The sequence below is a fragment of the Pangasianodon hypophthalmus genome, chromosome 5 (genome assembly GCF_027358585.1).
Source record: "Pangasianodon hypophthalmus isolate fPanHyp1 chromosome 5, fPanHyp1.pri, whole genome shotgun sequence".
NCBI classification, from domain to species: domain Eukaryota; kingdom Metazoa; phylum Chordata; class Actinopteri; order Siluriformes; family Pangasiidae; genus Pangasianodon; species Pangasianodon hypophthalmus.
The window spans coordinates 4,272,250-4,294,705 of NC_069714.1; the positions used below are offsets into that span (position 1 = coordinate 4,272,250).

The 22,456-nt window shown below is 38.2% G+C and overlaps 1 protein-coding gene across 1 annotated transcript; it reads left to right on the plus strand.

Annotated features, from left to right (window-relative positions):
- Nucleotides 1–264: 264 nt before the first annotated feature.
- esyt3 (extended synaptotagmin-like protein 3) lies at nucleotides 265–21,948 on the plus strand. The gene is made up of 23 exons (XM_026933121.3): nucleotides 265–971; nucleotides 7,071–7,112; nucleotides 7,883–8,017; nucleotides 8,217–8,293; nucleotides 8,602–8,671; nucleotides 9,194–9,283; nucleotides 9,378–9,433; nucleotides 9,821–9,941; nucleotides 10,236–10,412; nucleotides 10,733–10,815; nucleotides 10,952–11,000; nucleotides 12,194–12,283; nucleotides 13,353–13,415; nucleotides 13,797–13,856; nucleotides 15,168–15,239; nucleotides 15,422–15,508; nucleotides 17,875–18,024; nucleotides 18,358–18,722; nucleotides 20,219–20,317; nucleotides 20,625–20,756; nucleotides 20,840–20,945; nucleotides 21,042–21,091; nucleotides 21,219–21,948. Exons 1-23 carry the CDS (start codon nucleotides 678–680, stop codon nucleotides 21,256–21,258), a joined length of 2,508 nt encoding a protein of 835 aa, XP_026788922.3. The 5' UTR covers nucleotides 265–677; the 3' UTR covers nucleotides 21,259–21,948.
- The last annotated feature ends 508 nt before the right edge of the window (nucleotides 21,949–22,456 follow it).

Here is a 22,456-nt window from a genome sequence, read left to right on the forward strand (position 1 = left end):
CAGTGTCTCACAGTAGTGTCTCTCACACCATTAAGGAGCTTCCTCTTTGAGATATATATCTCATCCTATAGGTTTATGAATGCAACAAAGCCGAATTGAGATGCCACCAGGATAATGAAGCATGCAAACAATAGATCATAAAACAAATATGGCCTAAAAAAATAACCTCCCAATCAACATTATTTTATTTACACATTTATTAGAAGAATGCATGAATTTATTTATTTATTAGATTTCAATACCCAGGCTAATATACAGCAGATTTGTGGATGCACAGTGCATGGCCATGGCGTTCATGTGGCTGGAGATGGCTGCAGTCTGTAACTGGTACCTGCAGCTTCCATAAATAACCGAGTGGGGAGGAACACGGGCGTTTCTCCACCTATTAGTATCAGGTGAAGAAAAAAATCTCAGACAAACTGGAGGTCTGCAACACGGAAGTCAAGAAGCAGTGAGATCGGAGTCGACACAGGAGAGCTTGGAATATTCATTCATTCATTTATTCATGTGTTTATTTATTACAAACTCCAGGAACTGAGCTCTAATCTGGACCCTGCACTTCAGGTGATTGCAGCTGAACGCAGGCGCGTCACAGCCTCTTCATCCAGAGTAAAAAGGCACCGAATTTCCAAAGATGCTTTTCCTGCTGGACTTGTAAATCGCAGGAACGTGTGGAAATGTCGTCTGGAGGTGAGATGAGGAAGGAGCTGAGCAGCAGCGAGGTGAGCCGCGCTCTCATGCAGTTCATGGTGTTCGTGGCGCGGTGCGCGCTGCTGCTCTACCCGGTGTACGTGTGCGGCGCGCTGGGCCTGAGCGCCAGCTGGCTGCTGCTCACGGTGCTGCTGTGGGGGCTGTGGGACAAGAACCGGCGGCGCAAGGGCGAGCGCGTGGACGCCGCCATCGACTTCGTGGAGAACGAGTGCCACGTGATCAAGAGCGAGCTCATGACGGCGCTCAACTCGCCCACCTGGGTGCGTAAAACAAGGGGGCGTGGCGAGGGGTTGTGTTATGGGGTGGCCAGGTTACACCCAGTGACTTTGTTTGGGGTGGCAGTCTAGGGTGGCTCAAAATACCAATCCACATTGAAAAATGTCACTTCCTGTATGAGTGTGTGTGTGTGTGTACAACCCCATGGGACATGACAGGCACAAGTAACAGTTGTTGTCGTCTGGCAAACTACGAAAAAAATCATAGGAAACATAACATCTTACGAAGTGCACTAGAGTTCCGAATTCCATATCAGTACTGAAGAAATCCAGCGCCTCTAAATAACGAGCGTCATTAACCTCAGAGTTTGACCACCGTTTGCTTGGCTGGTGGTTCGCTGTGGCGGGGGAATAGAGAGGTTCTGTGGTGGAGAGGTAAACTCGCTTGTTTATGAACAGCACTGACAATCTGTCCACTGGTCAAGGATGAAGTGCAGTTTCCCAGAGATGTTGTAGTGGACCTTGTGTTATTATTCAAGCTAACCAGATCACAGCAAGGATTACCAAGTCATTCAGTTTGGCATCATATGACATCAGTAACTGCACTGCTACTGCTACTGCTACTACTAGTACTACTGCTACTACTGCTGCTGCTGCTACTCCTACTACTACCTCTACTACTACTGCTACTGCTACTACTACTACTACCTCTACTACTGCTGCTACTGCTACTACTGCTGCTGCTGCTGCTACTACTGCTGCTGCTACTACTACTGCTGCTACTACTACTATTCTCCTACTCCTACTACGGCTGCTGCTACTACTACTACTGCTGCTACTGCTACTGCTACTACTACTACTGCTACTGCTGCTACTACTGCCGCTACTATACTACTACTGCTACTGCTACTACTACTGCTGCTACTACTGCTACTGCTACTACTGCTACTGCTACTACTGCTTCTACTACTGCTGCTACTGCTACTACTACTGCTGCTACTGCTACTACTACTACTACTACTGCTACTGCTACTACTGCTTCTACTACTGCTGCTACTGCTACTACTGCTGCTACTGCTACTACTACTACTGCTACTGCTACTACTACTGCTACTACTGCTTCTACTACTGCTGCTACTGCTACTACTACTGCTACTACTGCTTCTACTACTGCTGCTACTGCTACTACTGCTACTACTACTGCTACTGCTACTACTACTGCTGCTACTGCTGCTACTACTGCTACTGCTACTACTACTACTACTACTACTACTGCTACTACTGCTACTACTACTGCTACTACTACTGCTGCTACTGCTACTACTACTGCTGCTACTGCTACTACTGCTACCGTTGCTGCTACTACTACTATACTACTACTGCTGTTGCTACTACTGCTGCTGCTGCTACTGCTACTAATAATAATAATCTCTCACTTCAGTGGCCTCTGGCTACCTCTTAGCTACACTCATGGGTAAAACAAGTGGCTTGAATGCTGTGTGATTTATCATCTGTTGCTCATTACCATGATATTATCGTCCTTTGCAATACTGATATCATATTATGAGCTCCTTGAGCAATCACAGAGCAATCACAGAGCCTGTGGAAGAGTAACTCTCTTTTGATTGATCACACCATTCTAAGGGTGCTTTCACCCTGCAGCCTTTAGTCCATTTGAATCTAATCCTGGTGTGATTAACTCTTTGGTGCAGGTCAGTAAGGCAGGTATAAACACAGCAGTCAGACGTGGCTGACTAGAAGAACCGGTCCAAAGCCTCTTAACCTACAGTCGGCCACAGTCTCGGTCTGCTTACCAGAAACTTTAGCATGGTTCGACTGACAAATCAATTCGACCCTGCTGTGTAGTTTGGGTTGCGGGAAGCAATTATTTTTTCTCCTAACTTGACCCATAGAGTCCAACAGGAAGGCTGGATAGAATTCCCAGGATTCCCCTTGAACTAGTGTCTTAATTAGTCATTTAATTAGGACCAGATCAGTGTTCTCCATGCAGTTGATTTCTACACACACTCACACTTTGACCAATGCTACAAATAGTTATACGGGTACATTTTCAGCCACATCCCCTCTTACACACCCCTCAGCAAATGTATTATGCTTTTAGGTTTTTAAAAATTAACACACGTGTGAAAGAAAACAGAGTGCAATGTTAAAACCGAATCAAACAGCAAACAATCCAAATGTCACCTTTCTGGTGCATGGTGCATATTATAGTTGCAATACACCTGGACGTTTTCGAACTCAGCTAACTGGTTTAAGTTAGTAGGAATTGTTCCTGAGCGTTATATCTAAGAACAATTGATTTGTTTTGTGGTTGTCCTGGTAACATTTGTAGCATTTCTAAATGTTCCTGCGCCACTGATGCACCTTTTGTAGTTCATGAGCGTCCTTGCACAAATGTTTTTAATGCACAAATGTCTGAACCAAACTGACTAATCAGGCCAGTTTTGAAACTGACTCATACCGCAAAAGGTTTCCTGATTTCATGATCATCATTAACAACTGTCTTCCCAGCATATCCCATGGTGTGGGGTGTACAATCCAATCTTAAACCATCCGATCTACTCATAAAATAGTAAATATTAAACACTGTCTGTATTTATGACTCATTATCCTGTAGTGTGGATTGATGTCATCCTTGATGAATCCATACCATGACCGATAAGCAGTGACAGCTGAGCTAAACTGGTGTTCGCCATCTGAGATTACATTTGTTCATGTTCATTCTGGGAGACGTTGAAAGCGTGTGGGGTTTTGTTTTGGTTAAATCCTATAGTGCAAGAACAACGATCTAGAACATCTCACATTTTCAATACTGTTCAGGATCATATAAATCAAACCATTTTAGATCACATGTTTTTTCAGAATATTGCAAAATTATTTCATAACCCTACTAGTCGAATACATTCCTGAACATTCTGAACAAACAATGTTTTCTGATAGCTGGAAATATGATTTGTCATATTTGTAACGTGGTCTATCGGGTCTGAGGTGGATTTCCTGCTTCAGTTCATGATCCGATTTAGTAGGAGTGATGACATAGTGAAGTGTGTAATCATTGTTTCCATACCAACTTGCTTTAATGTGGCGTGGTTTTGGATTCAGGGCATTGTGTCATTCCACTATTGTGTGTTTTCAGGGGTGTGGTCTTTGTTGCGTTGCCTGGGAACCTCACAGGCAAAGCAGGTTTCATTTCTAAGCTCCACCTCTGCCTTTTGGTGTTTTTGATGCCAAGTACACAATGCAGCCCTCTCTCTCTCTGTCTCTCTCTGTCTCTCTCTCTCTCTCTCTCTCTCTCTCTCTCTCTCTCTCTCTCTCTCTGTGTTTGTGTACGTGCACGTGCCGAAAAAAATAAAAACAGGTTCCTGTCAAACAGAAGACAAAATATGTTCACTGCAGCAATATTCTACCTCTAGAGTTGTTCAGAAAATTGTGATAAATGAAAGAATTTATTGTGTATTTTAGGAGGAGCACTGCTTGATTTTGAAAACCTTCAGCAGTGAGTCATAACTATCATAATGGTACCAGTCGAGCAATTCCGTTCAGTAATTTTCCATAGACAGCAACTATTTTTTGAGATGCCACACCTGAGCACTATGTTTCTCCTTTTATGAGAACACCTGCATACATTAACAGTGTTAAAGGAATTAATGCAGTTTGTTGCTCTTGCATTATTCTTCCTTCCGCACACATGTAATCCTTTACGAAATAGTTTTAAATCAAATGGCCTTCGACTTTTCTTCCATGTTCAATTTTTCTATAATGTCTAAAATTACTAAGTGTTTTTTATTGGCATGCTGTCAGTTTATGTCCATCATTGTGAAAAACTGAGAAAATTTCACTGTTCAGTATGACTGTTTTGTTTGTATCACTCCCGAATACTTGCTGTCCATAGGCTACAGAAGTAGTTCTTCTGTACACATTAAGTATCAGCAGTGTCATTTAATTCTTTCTGTATGTTCATACTGTATTTGTAGTTCTAGCTACAAATACACTCACTGTATATGAGTTCTATTTGATGCTTCCAGAAGTAGTTTATGGTGCATACAGTTGGGGACATAACTTTGTATACACCTTGCAGAATCTGCAAAATGTTAATCATTTAAAACATATATATATATATATTGTACTTAAATAAATTATTTTGTTTAAAGATCTTATTTTTTTCATTTAGTCCTGCTGTTCAGAAGCTACATAAGATATTTACATCTTTCCCAGAAGACAAAATAATAATTTACACTGATCTTCCTGTTTGAAAGTTTACACCCCCTGGCTTTAAATGTATCGTGTTGCCTTCTTGAGCATCAGTGAATGTTTGTACCTTTTGTAATAGTTGTGTATAAGTTGTCCTCAGTTGTCCTCAGTGTGAAAAGATGGATCTCAACATCATATAGCCGCTGTTGGAAAGGGGTCACATATGCAGAAGATGCTGGAAAAGCAAATAATGTGCAGGACCTGGAGGATTTTTCCTAAGAACAGTGGGCAGTTTGACAAATGAGGGCCTCATGCACAACTATTGTGTACATTTGTGTAAATTCAGTTATTATTTAGTCTTGTGGACTATACAGTATGTAAACATCTGTTTTGTGAAATAGCTTATTCAGGGCAGTACTAAATAAAAAAAACAAAATGCAATTTTTTTATGATCCCTCTTTTTTTTTTTTTATTATTAACATTTTTGCAGATTCTTCAAGGAGTATGTAAACTTATGACCCCAACTGTAACTAGTATGTTCAGGACATATCTATATTATAGCCTTATTCTACGTCTCTTCTGATCTAATGCCATGCAGATGATCTAATGCCATGCCAGAGAGTTTATTGTAATGTATATAATTGCACTATTCAATGTTGTCACTAGGGATAAAGTGGAATTTGAAAGGTTGGGGAGGAGTTTGCAGTTTCTATTAGATCTTACGACATGTACAGAAAAAAATATTGCTGAATTGTTATGAAATGAAAGGGAAAAATCTTACGCCAGCCCAGTGTTTGTGATACCAGATACACTATGGAATAAGCAGGTAGCTAATCTAATCAGCAAGTCGACAAGCTAGCTATATTTACACATAATCTGATAAGCAAGGTAAGATTATTGTATATATCGTTACAAATTCTGTTAGATGAACATGAGCAGTTAACTCACAGCACTGTTAAAATCAACTTGATTTGAAGAGATTTTGAGCGTACGTTCCCACCTCTCAGTGTTCACTCACTCATCTCACATCAGATTACACTATAAACAATAAAACTGGACGATGTTTGTTAAAGATGAAACTTTGTCTCGTACTAGTTTCCTTTGAAGCATGATGGTTTCTGAGATACGGTGGCCGCAAGTTTGGTTCCTGCTGTCCTTCACGCCTCAGATCATCTCAAAGCAGAAAATTTGAATTTTTACCCTCTCAAAATTACTCAGGGTGCCAGAACTCAGTTGTGGATCGTTTCGCCTAACTTCAACCCATTGATGTCACTTAGAAGAAGAATCATTCCTTTTTGACTCTGGTACCTCTTGAATTGTATGTTTGTTTGCTCGTTTCCTCTTCGTGTCATCTCAGGGCTTGCTCATTAAAGATCTCAATCTATATCTGGATTTGTGATAATCTACTGTTAAAAGCATTATAGAAATAAAATTATATTTAGTTGAATTGAAATGCTGCTGGAGATGCAAGGCACATGTAAAGACTGCCAATTAGTCTAATGTAAACTTCAAATTACATTTGCCTGTTATTTCTACCATTGGCTTGCATACAGTTTTCTGTAAAAATGAATGAAGGTGAATCAAATAGAACATTGAGTACAAAACCTACATAAACCGCCTTATTAATGTATTGGGCCACCCCAAGCCAATAGCTTCAGCGTGCATTAGCGCAGATCCTACAAGTCTCTGGAACTAGACCGAAGGGATGAGTGCAGTTCTTCCAAAAGATATTGGTGTTGCAGATGGTGGTGGTGGAGAGCACTGTCTAACACGTCACTCCAAAATCTCCCATAGGTGTAACTTTGTATTGGTTTGCAATGATGCTTCCCTCTGAGGGAACGTGTCTGTGTCACATCTGGAGACAAACTGTGCTTGTGTGTGATAATCTTTCTCATATTTGCCCCACTGTCTGTTTTTCTTTCTGCTCAATAGATTCAATTTAATGAAGTTGAAAAGGCTGCCTGGATCAACAAGGTAAGAAAGAATGATCGAATCCTTTCTCAGATATTGTAATATATATGTATATATACGTATAACCTGGTATCCATAACATTCTCTTTAATATCTACTGACTGATATTACCAGGTTTATATGATGTGTTACTCTTCAACAAATGTGGGGTCAGTAAGAACAAGGCAATGAATGTTTTTCCATGCTTAATAAAATTCGCTTGACTCAGCCAGGCAGTCCTTCAAGAAGACACTCAAATAAACAGAATGACTGGTGGGAGTGTTTTCTTGTGTCATTGTCAAAGAGTGTCTTTTTTTTATTTTTTTTTTATTATACAGTGCCATATTATAGGATGAACTAGATTCAAATGGCTTCTTGTCCTTGAGTTTTGTAGCAATAAAACTTATTGCTTATTATGGAATGTCGAGGTTAAGTATATTTTTACGAGCAATGTTACCTGGGAAAATGTCGGTAGGTTCAAATGATCACTGGGTGTAAAGTTCTCAAATAAAGGTGGCCATCTTTTCCTTTATAAGATTCTCCACTATTGGTATGATGGTTTCTCATTTTACTAAGCCACAGAAATAAAAAGAAAATATGCTAGTCATTGGGTAGCAACTATTCAACAAAACTGGCCTTTGCTCTAATGATGCTCTGTACAGTATTTTAAGAATAACTTGAAATTTTTACACAAATGTTGGTCCAAACTTCATTCTTCTGCGGTGAAACTTGCTGGAAAAACATTTGCAATTATGAGATTCTTCAGGTATGACTGTGCTTCTCAATTTTCTCAGATTCTTCATCAAGCCTGGCCATTCTTTGGCGTCTTCATGGACAAGCTCCTGAAAGAGAGCATCCAGCCTTTGATTAGGCAATCCAGCCCTCCCCTCAAGACCTTCACCTTCACCAAGGTCCACTTTGGCCAAAGGGTGAGGAGAACTGCTCTAATAGACAATGCATAGATTAGATAGATTACATTTAATGATGCTTAGAGGTTCATGATGATCTTAGACACTGGTGGACATTTTATAGAGGCTTGCTCCTTTCCCTTTTTAATAAATCGTAAGCAATTGCAGAAGATTGCAAAGTTGATAGACTAAAATGCACCTCTGGTTGGTGGTGTTTCAGGCTCCAACAATTACAGGGGTACGAGCGTACACACAAGAAGCAGACATGAGGGAAGTCATCCTAGACTTCAACATTGTGTAAGTTCTGTGGTCAGTGTGAATACATGTACTAGAAAACAAGGACCATATAGAAACATGTTCTGTTTCTAATATTTCTGTGATTTTAAGAACTTAAGGCTCAAAGTTTCTGTCCTTCAATAAAGTCAGAGCAGATACAACTTTTCAACCTTAAACATTTCCTAAGTGGCTAATAAATAACATTTACAACCCTACAGTTCCAAGGTCATTCTGTGTTAGTGGATCTGGTGCATCTTCTGTCACAGATCCATCGTCATTTGCTTCATAGAATGCTATCACTGATGAAATATTTCATGAATATTTCTTAGTTACGTGGGAGATATTGACATCGACGCAGATATAAAGCCACGCATCTCAGCAGGAGTTAAAGAACTTCAGGTTGGCGCCCATTACGTTTTCATTTTGGAATAAGAATTTTGTGGTATTTTTGTGGTATTAAGTTTGTTTAGTATTGATTAACAAGTCCTAAGCTGAGAGAGTGACAGTTGTAGGGTTTGATTGAATTGTATCGTGTGTAAGACTGATATATGAAACTTGGTTATAAAGGCCATTCTTGTTATATTAACTAATACCTTTTTAAATGTTAAAAAATTAATACATATTTTTAATGTTTCAGTATTTGATTTTTTTTTTGTCTCAGATATATTGACTGTACATCAGTGACAGAAAAAAATGTGAAGATTTTAGTAGTTAATCATGATAGATATTCTAGCTATCTAAATATCCTTTTTTCAATTTAAGCAGGAACTTTTCAGGCTAATATTAATTGAAAATCATTCATTTAGTTTGGTTCCTGTGCCTTTTGAACATCTTTGCACAGCAGCTTTGCACAAATATGCAGTGAAACAGTTTGACCACTCCTTTACCTGTAATTGAAACAGTTTTTTTTTTCTCATTCAGCTTCAGGGGATGCTCAGAGTGATTCTTAATCCCTTGATTGGCCAGTCTCCACTTGTGGGCGGGGTCACAATGTTTTTCATCCGTCGACCTGTGGGTAACATTTTGATTTTACATAATACAATATACATTATATTTAAACATGCTGCAAAAATTATTGATGAGCTCTTTTAATCTAAATTCTCAGACGATGCACTTGAATTGGACTGGTATGACCAATCTCCTGGATAGTCCAGCACTACGGTATGCACTGTTTGATTTTGCTTTTTATTAACTCCGTCATGGGCAACACAGTGGTGCAGCAGGCGGTGTTGCCACCTCACACCTCCGGGGTCCCCGGGTCAGTCCTGGGCTCGGGTTACTGCATGTTCTCCCTGTGTCCGGGTTCCTCCAGGTTCTCCGGTTTCCTCCTACCTCCCAGAAATAGTACATGTTATTAGGTGGATTGGTTATGATGAATTGCCCCAAGGTGTGAATGAGTATGTGAATGCATGTGGCTCTGTGATGGACCAACATCCCATCCAGGGCGTATTAACACCTCACACCAGCATTCCCAGTATAGAGTCTTGTTTGTAGTTTAGTTTTAGTTTTTAGTTTTACACCTAATGCAATTCACACACTTCATTGCAGATCCTTTTCCGAGGCGACCGTCATGGACATCATCGCTTCCATCATGGTCCTACCGAATCGTCTATGTTTCCCATTAATAGACCAAGTCAAGGTGGATGAAATGAGATTTCCTCTGCCTCGAGTGAGTGCAATCACTGTTTCTGTTAAACTGCAACTGATAGTAAGTGGAACATTTTGTAAGCACAGAATGACAAATGTGTGTGTTCAGGTTTTGAGTACTCGTCTTGAGTCTTGAAAAAAATCAAGTTATTGCTTGTTCAATATAGTCCGGGATGCTGTTTGTTGGTGAATACAAAAGATTTGACCTGTTGTGGATCAGACTGCAGATCCTTTCATAAATGACATAAAGTGCATTAAGATAACACAATATTAGCGACTGCTGTAACCTGTTGGGTGTTTTTTGGACCTTCTCTAGGGTGTGGTACGTGTCCATGTGCTGGAGGCTCAGGATTTGAAGGCCATGGATACAGTAATGATGGGACTAGTAAAAGGCAAGTCTGATCCATATGTAGTCCTTACGGTTGGGAATCAGCGTTTCCAAACGAAGACCGTTAAAGAGTCCTTGACTCCCAGCTGGAATGAGGTGTATGAGGTAACGGCTGATGCTTTGCTTTGCACATATAACAACTACAAAATTTGCATTCAAGCTGATGTCCAATCAGCTTCTTTGCATAATTGTTCTTATCTTGTAAATTACTCTATATAAAACAAGGTTTTTATTTTGATACACGGTAAATGCGCTATGCAGACAAATTGCGTTTCTTCCAGCTCAGTGGCACAGTTACAATAAATTTAGCAACTGTTGTGTTTCAATAAAGAAATATCAGGATCAGGGGGTTCCACAGGGCTCTATGCTAGGCCATGTTGGATTCTTTTGTCCAGAGTGATAAATCTATATTCTTTTGAATACAGTTTGTGGTTCATGAGGCTCCTGGCCAAGAGCTTGAAGTGGAGCTCTATGATGAGGACACGGACAAGGATGACTTTATGGGCAGGTGCTTATTTCTGTTTTGTTTCTATTTTGTTTCTATTTCTATTTCAATCTGTGATGTGCAATTAAATTAGAAGGCTGAGTAACAGGCACTGTGTTTATCTGAGGTAATATTTAATGCACGTGTTCATTTAACACAGGTTTAATCTGGATTTTGGCGAGGTGAAGAAGGAAAGAGAGATCAATAAGGTATGTGCTTATTGCATGCTATGAACAGCTTGATTATTTGGGAATAGAAGTTTAGAACAATTAGATCATGTTTGGAATAGAATCTAGAATATTCTACTGATGTTAAGAGTTAGATCATGTTTGGAATAGAATCTGGAATATTCTACTGATGTTAAGAGTTAGATCATGTTTGGAATAGAATCTAGAATATTCTATTGACGTTAAGAGTTAGATCATGTTTGGAATAGAATCTGGAATATTCTACTGATGTTAAGAGTTAGATCATGTTTGGAATAGAATCTGGAATATTCTACTGATGTTAAGAGTTAGATCATGTTTGGAATAGAATCTAGAATATTCTATTGACGTTAAGAGTTAGATCATGTTTGGAATAGAATCTGGAATATTCTACTGATGTTAAGAGTTAGATCATGTTTGGAATAGAATCTGGAATATTCTACTGATGTTAAGAGTTAGATCATGTTTGGAATAGAATCTGGAATATTCTTTTGACGTCAAGAGTTAGATCGTGTTTGGAATAGAATCTGGAATATTCTATTGACGTCAAGAGTTAGCGCATGTTTGGAATAGAATCTAGAATATTCTACTGATGTTAAGAGTTAGATCATGTTTGGAATAGAATGTGGAATATTCTACTGATGTTAAGAGTTAGATCATGGAATAGAATCTGGAATATTCTACAGATGTTAAGGGTTAGATCATGTTTGGAATCGAATGTGGAATATTCCATTTGCCGTTAAGAGTTAGATCATGGAATAGAATCTGGAATATTCTATTGACGTTAAGAGTTAGATCATGGAATAGAATCTGGAATATTCTCCACAGTACTGTTCCTTGTCTGATGAGCTTTACACTAATGTCGTAACACTACGAGGAGGGCGATGCTGTGTGTGCACCGTATAAAAAGAGCCACTAATTACATTTTGAACCCTTTGTAATAAAGCGATGAATGTGCTTCAGGATATAAAAAGAAGTGTATTTTTGGTGCAAAACCATAAACAGTAGACATTTTGACATTCCCCATGCTAGCTTAAGGAGTGTGTTTTTGGAATTAGCTTACTCTTACTGAAACTTACAATTCTAAACATATAATTATTATCAATTACCATTACAATAAAATACATTTCAGTGCGGTTCTGTATGATTTGATGATGATCTTGATGATTCTTTACACACTGCCTTTGATTTTACAGTGGTTCCCCCTGCAGGAGATCGAAAAAGGACAAGTACACATGAAACTGCAGTGGCTCTCTCTGCAGACTGATCTGGAGCTACTGAAAGAGGTAACCTGGCATACTTACTGTGGATATTATGAAGATCAATTGATTTACCCACATGTTAGGTGTGTGTGCTTTCATTCATTTTTCAGATGAACAAAATCTCTCTTTTTTGGCACACACTGAAATAGGGAATGAAGTCATTTTTTTCATAAAATTATTTTTTTTTAAAAAAGAAAGTACTGACTCTTATCTAATTGTTTCTACACACAAAGTCATGAAATATGAAAATGCCCCCTGTGACCTGGAACAGGTCTGTTCTACAGGCTATTCTCTGGTTAAGATGTGTACTCTAGAGACTTATATACCATTTTCATAAAAGATGTGATAAAAATGGACCCAACACATTGTTGTTGTTGTTCTTTCTGCTGCTCCTGTTAGGGGTCGTGACAGCGGATCATTGGTTTGCATATTTGATTTGGCACAGCTTTTATGCTGGACGCCCTTCCTGACACAACCCTCCCCAGTTTTATCCGGGCTTGAGACCGGCACTGTGAGTGCACTGTCTTGTGCACCCCCAATGGCTGTGGTTGGTTCCCTGGCCAGGAATCGAACCCGGGCCTCAGCGGTGAGAGCACCAAGACTGAACCACTAGTCCTCCAGGGACTGAAAAATGGACCCAACATATACAAGAATACATTTTGGATGTTGAAAATATTCTTAAATCGCAGCACCTGGAAAATCCTGCAGATTTTTTTCACCCACCATGTTGTCCTTCTTTACTGTTACCCTCTTGCTATTTTTGAAAAGCACACAGTGATCCATATTAGCAGTACAACAGGTACTTGGGTCAATCTTTATTCTAACCTGTTTGCTATTAGTTAGCCAGTGATTGCTGATACACATCTGGGTCCATCACAATCTTTCCTTCATTTTATCCCCAAAATGAACCCAAAATGATGAAAAACAAGCAAAGGACAAATATGAAAGCTTTTTGTAATGTTTGTTTTTGTACGTGCAAGCTTCTCATTTGCATGTCATTACTTATTTCGAAAATAATTTTGAAACCAGTGAACGCAACTTGCACACAGACAAGTATATGAGACATTACATAAAACATTTTAATTTTCTTTAGGCCACTGATGGCTGTGCCTGTGCCATGCTTGCCATATATTTGGACAATGCCTCTAACCTTCCTGTGAGTAAACTACCAAGCGTTGTTTTTTTCTTATTATTATTCTGACATTGCCTTGTCGATACAACAGTCAGCTGTCTCCGTGGTTTCTTTATTTTGTTCTGTGAAGGATTTTTGCATTTTGCAAATATAACCTATATAACTTCACCAGATAAAAAGGTTGTTGTTCAACACTGACAAATGCTATAAAATCATTTACATATACAATATTGTTAGAAGATACACAACACCAAAACAGACCGATACAGCTTATTCATATACTAGCTTGTTTACAAGATTTATGATTTATTATTATGATTTTATGACTGTACGTTCGTTTAGATTGAGATTTATTGTCAAGTCAAAGTTTTTGCTGATGTTTCTTCTATGTCTCTATATATTTAGAAAGACCAGAATGAATTAAGCCAGCTTGAGAAACATGGGAAGCAACCCAAAGAGGCGAGGGTAAGTTGTCCTCGGTTATGATTATAGCTCCACTTTCACAAACAGGAATATACTTGGACGCATTTCTGTGTCATTCTTCTGTGTTGACTGACACCACACCGTCAGTCACCGAAGACGAGAAAGACCAGGTGTCTTCATTCTTTTAGTCACATGATCAAACAGAAGTATGTTTGCATTAATATACATATCAAAGCCTGCATTTACTGTTTGGATTATTTGTGCTAATGTACGTAACACCACACTTTGTAATAATTCAATCAGGCAGCTGTCTACAGTTTTTTTTTTTTTTTTTTTAGAGACGTTTGCTACGTGAACAAAGTCAGCTAAGCATTTTTGAACCAACCCAGAATTTGCTGTCCATCCAGTTTTCATGCGCTCATCTTTCCACTTTCTTAACAAGTGCACTGCTTCAACTTGTATGCGTCCGGTTGCCTAGAGGTTTGATGAGACTCAAGAGGAAGAGCTGACAGCCAATACTGGTTAGGGGACTTTAGAACATGTGACCTGTTAAGCAAAAAAAAAAAAAAAGAAAATTTCCTGTTTAATAACTGCTGGTAAAGGGATGTTTGAGGCATAAAAACGGGAATGAGCTTCATTCCTCTAGTTGTCTTTCTTGAATTCGCTTAAAAATAAAAAAAATAAAAAAAAAACATCTGGCATCTGGAGTTTCCTGTTAAATTATGGTGAACTTTTCTACATAGTTATATATTATATTAGCAACTTACAATATCATTAGTTTCAGAAGGACATTACTACGCAGAGATAAATATGAGAATAACTATAAAAGTCCCCACTGTTCATAGCAAAAGTCTACTGTGAATTTTAATTTGATTTATTGCCTTGCATTTCAATAGAAACGTTTTTAGTTTTGGTTACGTGATTGCTATGTAGATATTATTTGCATGAGTCAACCAGCACTTTTTTTGTCTTGAAAAAGAATGCAGATGCATGGGCTAAAAAGCATTCCAGAGTCACATACAGACGTGGCATGTATTGTGAACTCTGATGGACAGGGTATAGAAGCAGGTTTTGGTTTGTAAATCACTCCTGGGACCTGTTGAACCGGTTTCCTTTGGGAACATATGATCATAGGCACAGCTACAGTTTGGTTTCTCTTGCACAACTGCTGTGAAATGCATCATACAAACTGGACACCATAGCAAAATGGCAGCTGATGGTTGATATTATGTTTTTTTTCTTCTCCATCCATTTTCCTTGTATGGCCAGCCCTAAACATTAATCTATTCCCCCAATATGTACAAAAGGAGCCTCAAGCATTTATGGGTTTAAGTGTTTTCTTGTGCATTGCAGCTCACAAGGAGGCAACACAATCCCAACTCTTATGTGAAGTTCTCCATAGACCAACAAACCCAGAAAAGCAAGGTACCATTTGCATTCCATTTACATTACCACTAGTGAGAAACGTAGAGGTTCAGCACCCTCTGCTGGAATAAACTAGCACACAGAAACAATGTGTAAAATGGATCATATTTACTTTGTTCAAGTGTCATGTTTTTTCCGCTTTTCTAAGTTTCTAACCCTTTTGTCCGTCTCTTTTATTTGAGATTGTGTATGCATCCAGAGATCCTGTTTTTGAGCAGTACTTCACATTCTTTGTGCACAATGTGGAAAGCCAGGTGCTTAACGTGCAGGTATGCTAGAGTTAAATTGCCAAAACCAGATCATGGTCTGGTATATCATATACAATGTTCAAATTGTTTTCTATTTAGAAGTTACAATATTAAAATTTTCATATTTAGTCCAAGTGAGATATTATGGATGAGCTTGCTTTGCAAAGTATAATGAGAAGGTAAAAGGTGGATGTATGAAAATGAACATTAAGCAACACAGGAGGATTAGTAAAGTAATTTAGTAGTGAAATCACATCTTACAGTCTGCTATACATGTCAGTGTATACATACATACATACATACATACACACATACATACATACATACACACATACAGTGGGGTCAAAAAGTCTGAGAGAGAAATATTTATATGAATTTCAGACTTTCTTAGAATTTTGTTCACCCCCTTTTTGCTTTTTTTTTAATTTTTTTTTTTTACTGATGGTGTGTACTCAAGCTGGCATTGACTCCACAAGTTTGGGCAAGATCTTATGATTCATTTTAGAACAAATCTATCAGAGTTTCCTCTGAACACATACTTCAGTAGAAAAGATTAGGCTTGAGGAAAATCTGACCTTTTGTATGAAGCATTTAACATTGCTTACATTTAAATAGAGACCTAGAAATATTGCACATCTTATCTTATCTTAAGATATTGAACATTTACTTTCTTTATTTTAAATATTATATTATACACACAATATATTACACACACACACACACACACACACACACACACAGATCAGCCGTAACATTAAAACCACTGACAGGTGAAATGAATAACATTATCTTATTACAATGGCACCTGTCTAGGGGTGGGATATATTAGGCAGCAAGTGAACAATCAGTTCTCGAAGTTGATGTGTTGGAAGCAGGAAAAATGAGTGTAAGGATCTGAGCGACTTTGACAAGGGCCAAGTTGTGAGGGTTAGACGACTGGGTCAGAGCATCTCCAAAACTGCAGGTCTTGTGGGGTGTTCCCGGTATGCAGTGGTTAGTACCTACCAAAACTGGTCCAAGGAAGGACAACCGGTGAACCAGCGACAGGATCATTGGCGCCCAAGGCTCATTGATGCATGTGTGGAGCGAAGGCCTGTCTGTCTGGTCCGATCCCACAGAAGAGCTACTGTGGCACAAACTGCTAAAAAAGTTAATGCTGGCTCTGACAGAAAGGTATCAGAACACACAGTGCAGTGCAGCTTGCTGCGTATGGGGCTGCGTAGCCGCAGACCGGTCAGAGTGACCATGTCCAGCGCCGACAGCACCTACAATGGGCACGTGAGCATCAGAACTGGACCATGGAGCAACGGAAGAAGGTGGCCTGTTCTGATGAATCACACTTTCTTTTATATCACGTGGACGGCTGGGTGCGTGTGCATCACTTACCTGGGGAAGAGATGGCACCAGGATGCACTATGGGAAGATGGCAAGCTGGCAGAGGCAGTGTGAAGCTCTGGCCAATGTTCTGCTGGGAAAGTTTGGGTCCTGGCATTCATGTGGATGCTACTTTGACACGTATCACCTACCTAAACATTGTTGCAGACCATGTTTTCATGGTTTGAGGAACATGACAAAGAGTTCATGGTGTTGATTGGCCTCCAAATTCCCCAGATCTCAATCAAATCGAGCATCTGTGGGATGTGGTGGACAAACAAGTCCGATCCATGGAGGCTCCACCTCGCTACTTACAGGACTTAAAGGATCTGCTGCTAACATCTTGGTGCCAGACACCACAGCACACCTTCAGAGGTCTTGTGGAGTCCATGCCTCGACGGGTCAGAGCTGTTTTGGAAGCACAAATGGAACCTACAGAATATTAGACAGGTGGTTTTAATGTTATGGCTGATTGATGTATATATTTGTTGAGACAGTCGCTTTCTAATTGGACAAATGAAATAGAAAAAATGAAATAGAAAACTGCATTTTCAGAGGGCAGCATGGTAGAACAGGTTACTGTCTGTGCTAAGTTTCACATGTTCCGCGTGGATTTCTTCTGGGTTCTCCAGTTTCCTCCCACTTCACAAAAAACATGGTAGGTGGATTGGATAGACTCTGAATCCACCGTGACCCTGACCAGGGTAAAACAATTGAATGAATGGAATGAATGAATTAATGAATGAATGAATGAATGAATGGTCAGAGTAATTCATTGATAATCGAAACAGCCAAGACAGGAATAAAGGAATAAGACCTGGCCTTAAGGCTTGATCACAAGTGCTATTATTATTATTATTATTATTATTATTATTATTATTGTTATTGTTATTGTTATTGTTAAGCATGAAAAAGGAGCAGATGTAAACAAACAGAGATGGCAACAGCCATATGTGCCTCCCAGTAAGTATAAAGTGAATTTGATGATTATTTTACTTGCCTCATGGGTTCAGGTGATGTTGGCTGAAAAGAAAAATACACTGGGCATGCTCACTCTGCCTCTCGCCCGGCTGCTCAAAGCCTCAGACCTGACTCTGGACCAGCGTTTCCAGCTGGAACGTTCCGGCTCCAACAGCCAGCTCAAGATGAAAGCCATCCTCAGGGTGAGCTGCTAAACCAAGACCTGCATGATTCCATGCTTCACTTTTAATTCTATGTTTGTCTGTTGTAATCCTGGTAAACCTTTACTTTTTGAGTATGAAGGACATCTTGCGCTTGGTTCCTCTTTAGTTTAATTAGTGCTTGTTTGTGCAATTTCTTGCAAATTAGTAACTTTCTCACTCATTAGTCATTATTTTATGGTTCCTACAAGGCTTCAGTGTCATAATGCAAACTCTAACAGTGTGTTTACAATATTTTGTACCATCAACACACTTTTGTTATATATGTATGTTTCAGAGTGTATAGTTTCTTTACTAAGCTCTTTATCATCCCAGATCCTGAAACTGGAGAAGCCTAAGCCCAAAGTTTCAAACCCTCCAGTTGCCAAACCTCGAACAGGGAACCAGGTCAAAGATCCTCAGCTCCAGCAACCTCAGCAATCCCAGGCCCAGCCTCCTCTTAACTCCTTGAAACCTGAGGAGAAAAATCAGGCCTCCACACTCTCTCAGATGCAGGTGCCTGTCAGCTCTTCTAGCGGATCCCAGGCTGAGTATATGGCCCGGAGAGGTTCTCTCATGGTCTCGGAGAACCGTCTCGCGGGCTCCACTCGAATGCGGCGCTATGACTCACACAGCCTCCTCTCAGAAAACTCTATCGCTTCTTCACGCTTAGACCTGCTCGATGGTGTCCCTTACCCAGAGTGAGTGTGATGTACACATGGTGTTACACTGTATAATATGAGTCTGGTGACAGAAACAAAAATATAAAAATTAAGATTGTGTCACAGGAAAGTTTAGATAACTTAGACTTTTGGGTTAGACGTACTTATTACAGAATGTTAAAATATGTATGGAGCTTATACTGTATATGTTTTTCTTTGTTTTGAACTTGCAGGGTTATGATTTTCAAAATTATAGGCTACATTTTTGAGATTTTAAAAAAGAATCCATACCCTAAATACAAATCTCAAAAATTCAAATCTCAAAAATACAGATTTTTTTTTTGGAAATTAGACCAAAGTGTCTACTTAACCCTGGGAATTCCAGATGCTTCACCTTTACATAAAATATACATTTTTGATATTTGAATTTATTTTTGGGATTTGTTTTCTATTTTTTTGGTTTAGATTTTTTTTATTTCAAAATTTATGTTTCAAAACATTGGCAAAATATTAATTAAACGCACCATCAACAAATTGATGTATATGATATACAAAAATATATGAAATTCATATTCAAATACTTTTGTCAGCTGAAGACAGAAATCGCAGCTGGAAAAAAAAAAGCCCAAACCAATGATTTAACCAAAACAGGAAATTGCCTATATGTATATCATGTGTATGTCATATAGATGTCAGTAATAAAAAATTTATAATCACATAGTAATGTTATCCAAAATATGCATATGTATGTACATTTCATTATTAATGTGGAGCTTTTATTGAGTTGAAGCCTTTCCTAGTCTACTTGGTTCTTTTTGATAAAGTGAATTAGACCAACAGTTCTTTTTGCGAAATATTCAAATCTGACAAAAGCGCATCATTCAAACTTTTTGCATTCAGCATAAATTATGTTGTCGTAGACGAACCTATGTCCATAGCACCCAGCTCATAGCTGAATGCTAACTACTAGTTTTCATAAAATCGTAGCTGTACGCTAAATGTTATTTTTCATGAGCTCATAGCCACACGCTAACTACTAGTTTTCATAAGTTCATAGCCACATGCTAACTACTAGTTTTCATAAGTTCATAGCCACATGCTAACTACTAGTTTTCATAAGTTCATAGCCACACGCTAACTACTAGTTTTCATAAGTTCATAGCCACACGCTAACTACTAGTTTTCATAAGTTCATAGCCACACGCTAACTACTAGTTTTCATAAGTTCATAGCCACATGCTAACTATTAGTTTTCATAAGTTCATAGCCATGTGCTAACTGAGTTTACATAATTATTATATGAAGAATGGTAGAATTTGACACAATGTTTCTGGCAAAAATAGTCATGCTGCTAACGCTGAGTAAGAGCAGTAGGGAGCTTATCTTATGCTAACTAGCCAGAGCTTACTTTCATGTATCATTAGCAGTCTTTAGTATTTTGTGGTAAAATATTCTCCTGAAATGCTAAATGCTGCATAGCACAACTTGAGAAGACTGTTAAACCCTTAACACAACTATCATTGTGTGAATTACAGCGCCATCATGAACCACCAGGGCAGCTTTGGCCAGATTCAGATAACTATTCGTTATGCCACGCTGAGGAACAAGCTCACTGTGACGGTCATTAACTGCAGGTGAGTTTCTAAAGACTGATGAAGCTTCTGCTTCATGGGAAAAAATGTTTAAGATACTCATTGTGTATTAGAAAACATTGGTTACTGTGAAATAAATCATCATTTAAATTTTAAAGACCCAAAACTACTAATCATTTAAAGCTAAGATCATACATACTAACCTGCTCAGGTAGTTAGCTTTATTTTAGATGAAAATAATAATAATGATAATAATAATACTCTAATAAAAACTCTGCCCAATTGTAAAATGAGGCTATATATTGTATTGCTAAATTAAAGTGGCATCTCCTGTAACACTGTTTTCTAGGAACCTGTTCCCCTGTAACTCCAACGGCTCGGACACCTACGTTCGCATTTACTTGCTTCCTGACCAAAGGTGGAAAAACCGCATGCGCACAAAAGTGAAGAGGAAAACCGTGGATCCCGTCTTCGATGAGAAGTGAGAATTTGTTCCAATGACCTACGTAGGTACTGTAGCACTGCTAATCATGCCTTGTTAACTAAACGTATATACGTACTCAGGTTCGAGTTTTCGGTGCCATTCGAAGAAGCCAAGACCCGGAAGTTAGATGTTTCTGTGAAGAACAATCGAATGTTCCATACCAGAGAACGAAAAGAGATCGGGATGGTACGAAAGATGCACATATTAAGAAGTTATGATAACTTTGCTCCGGTTAGCTTTGGTCATTGATCGATAAAATCGCCACCTGTCCTCTATCCGCAGGTCTTGATTAATCTGGCTCAGTTGGATCTTGTGAAAGGTTCCACAGAATGGTTAGTAATGATGTATCTCTCTTTTTTTGTTGTTTGTTTGTAAAAATTTAATGTGAATCTGGTTGATGAACAAATACACTGCTGTCTTCAAGCTTATTAGTATGAATTGTGTATGCATTTTTTCTAGGTACGAGCTCAGTATCCCAGGGCTGAAGAAAGCTGTCTAGAGGAATGAAGATCTTTAATCAAACCAACTCCTTCCAAAGTTCAGAAGTTGCTTCATTTCTGCACTTCTGTTTACAACTTTAATGCAAAATTTCTTTCACCTCTCAGGTAGTGACAAATACGAGAATCTTTATTTTTATTTTAACACTGAAGAACTTTTTTTTTTTTTTTTTTTTTTTTTAAGGGCACTGTATTTAAATATTTTTCCATCAGTTGTGAGTGGAGTTTTCACCTGATGATGGGAAGCGGTCATTTATTATTTTTTTTGCACTGCATTTTTTTAATCATACTGGAAGCACTGGTACTGCTTTGTGTCAATAAGATTGCATCGATTTGTTCTCTGTAAATATATTTTGGTGTGAATTTTCATGCGCGCAATATTTCTGGACTCATGATATAAAATATATGTGTACGCTCTCATGACAATAGGAATTGTGTTGCACATGTTAATGCATTGTTCTTTGGTTATGTGATGTTTACTAGATTGTAAATAATAAACTAATACATGCCTCTGTGGCTCCACATTACAGCTCTTGACAAACCAAAGGCAATAATCAGTAATCAGTTATTCCTCAGTAACTGCTGTCTCGAACATGCTGAGCACTATAATGAATTAAAATGTGCACTCTCAGTGAGGGTCTTAAGGATTACGACTAGGAGAGCTGACGTGTGTGTGTGTATGTATGTGTATATATATATGTACATGTGTATATATATATATATATATATATATATATATATATATATATATATATATATATATATATGTATATATGTATATATATATATATATACATATATATATATATATATATATATATATATATATATATATATATATATGTATATATGTATATATATATATATATATATATATATATATATATATGTATATATGTATATATATATATATATATATATATATATATATGAAATGTATATGTTTTCAAACAAAAAAGTACAATAAGTTAGCTGGCATGGATGTATGTTCAGTACTTAAGCCTATTTATATATATATATATATATATATATATCTTCTTCAGAAAGGATATTCTGTGATCAAATTTTGTAAACATATAGCATGAATTGACATAACAAATTAATTAATGGCAAAGTGTTGTTATATTTCTATTTTATTTTCCTCAGTATTTTTCTGTATATTCATTTAAACTGTGATTGTGTTGTAGTAAACACTGGGAA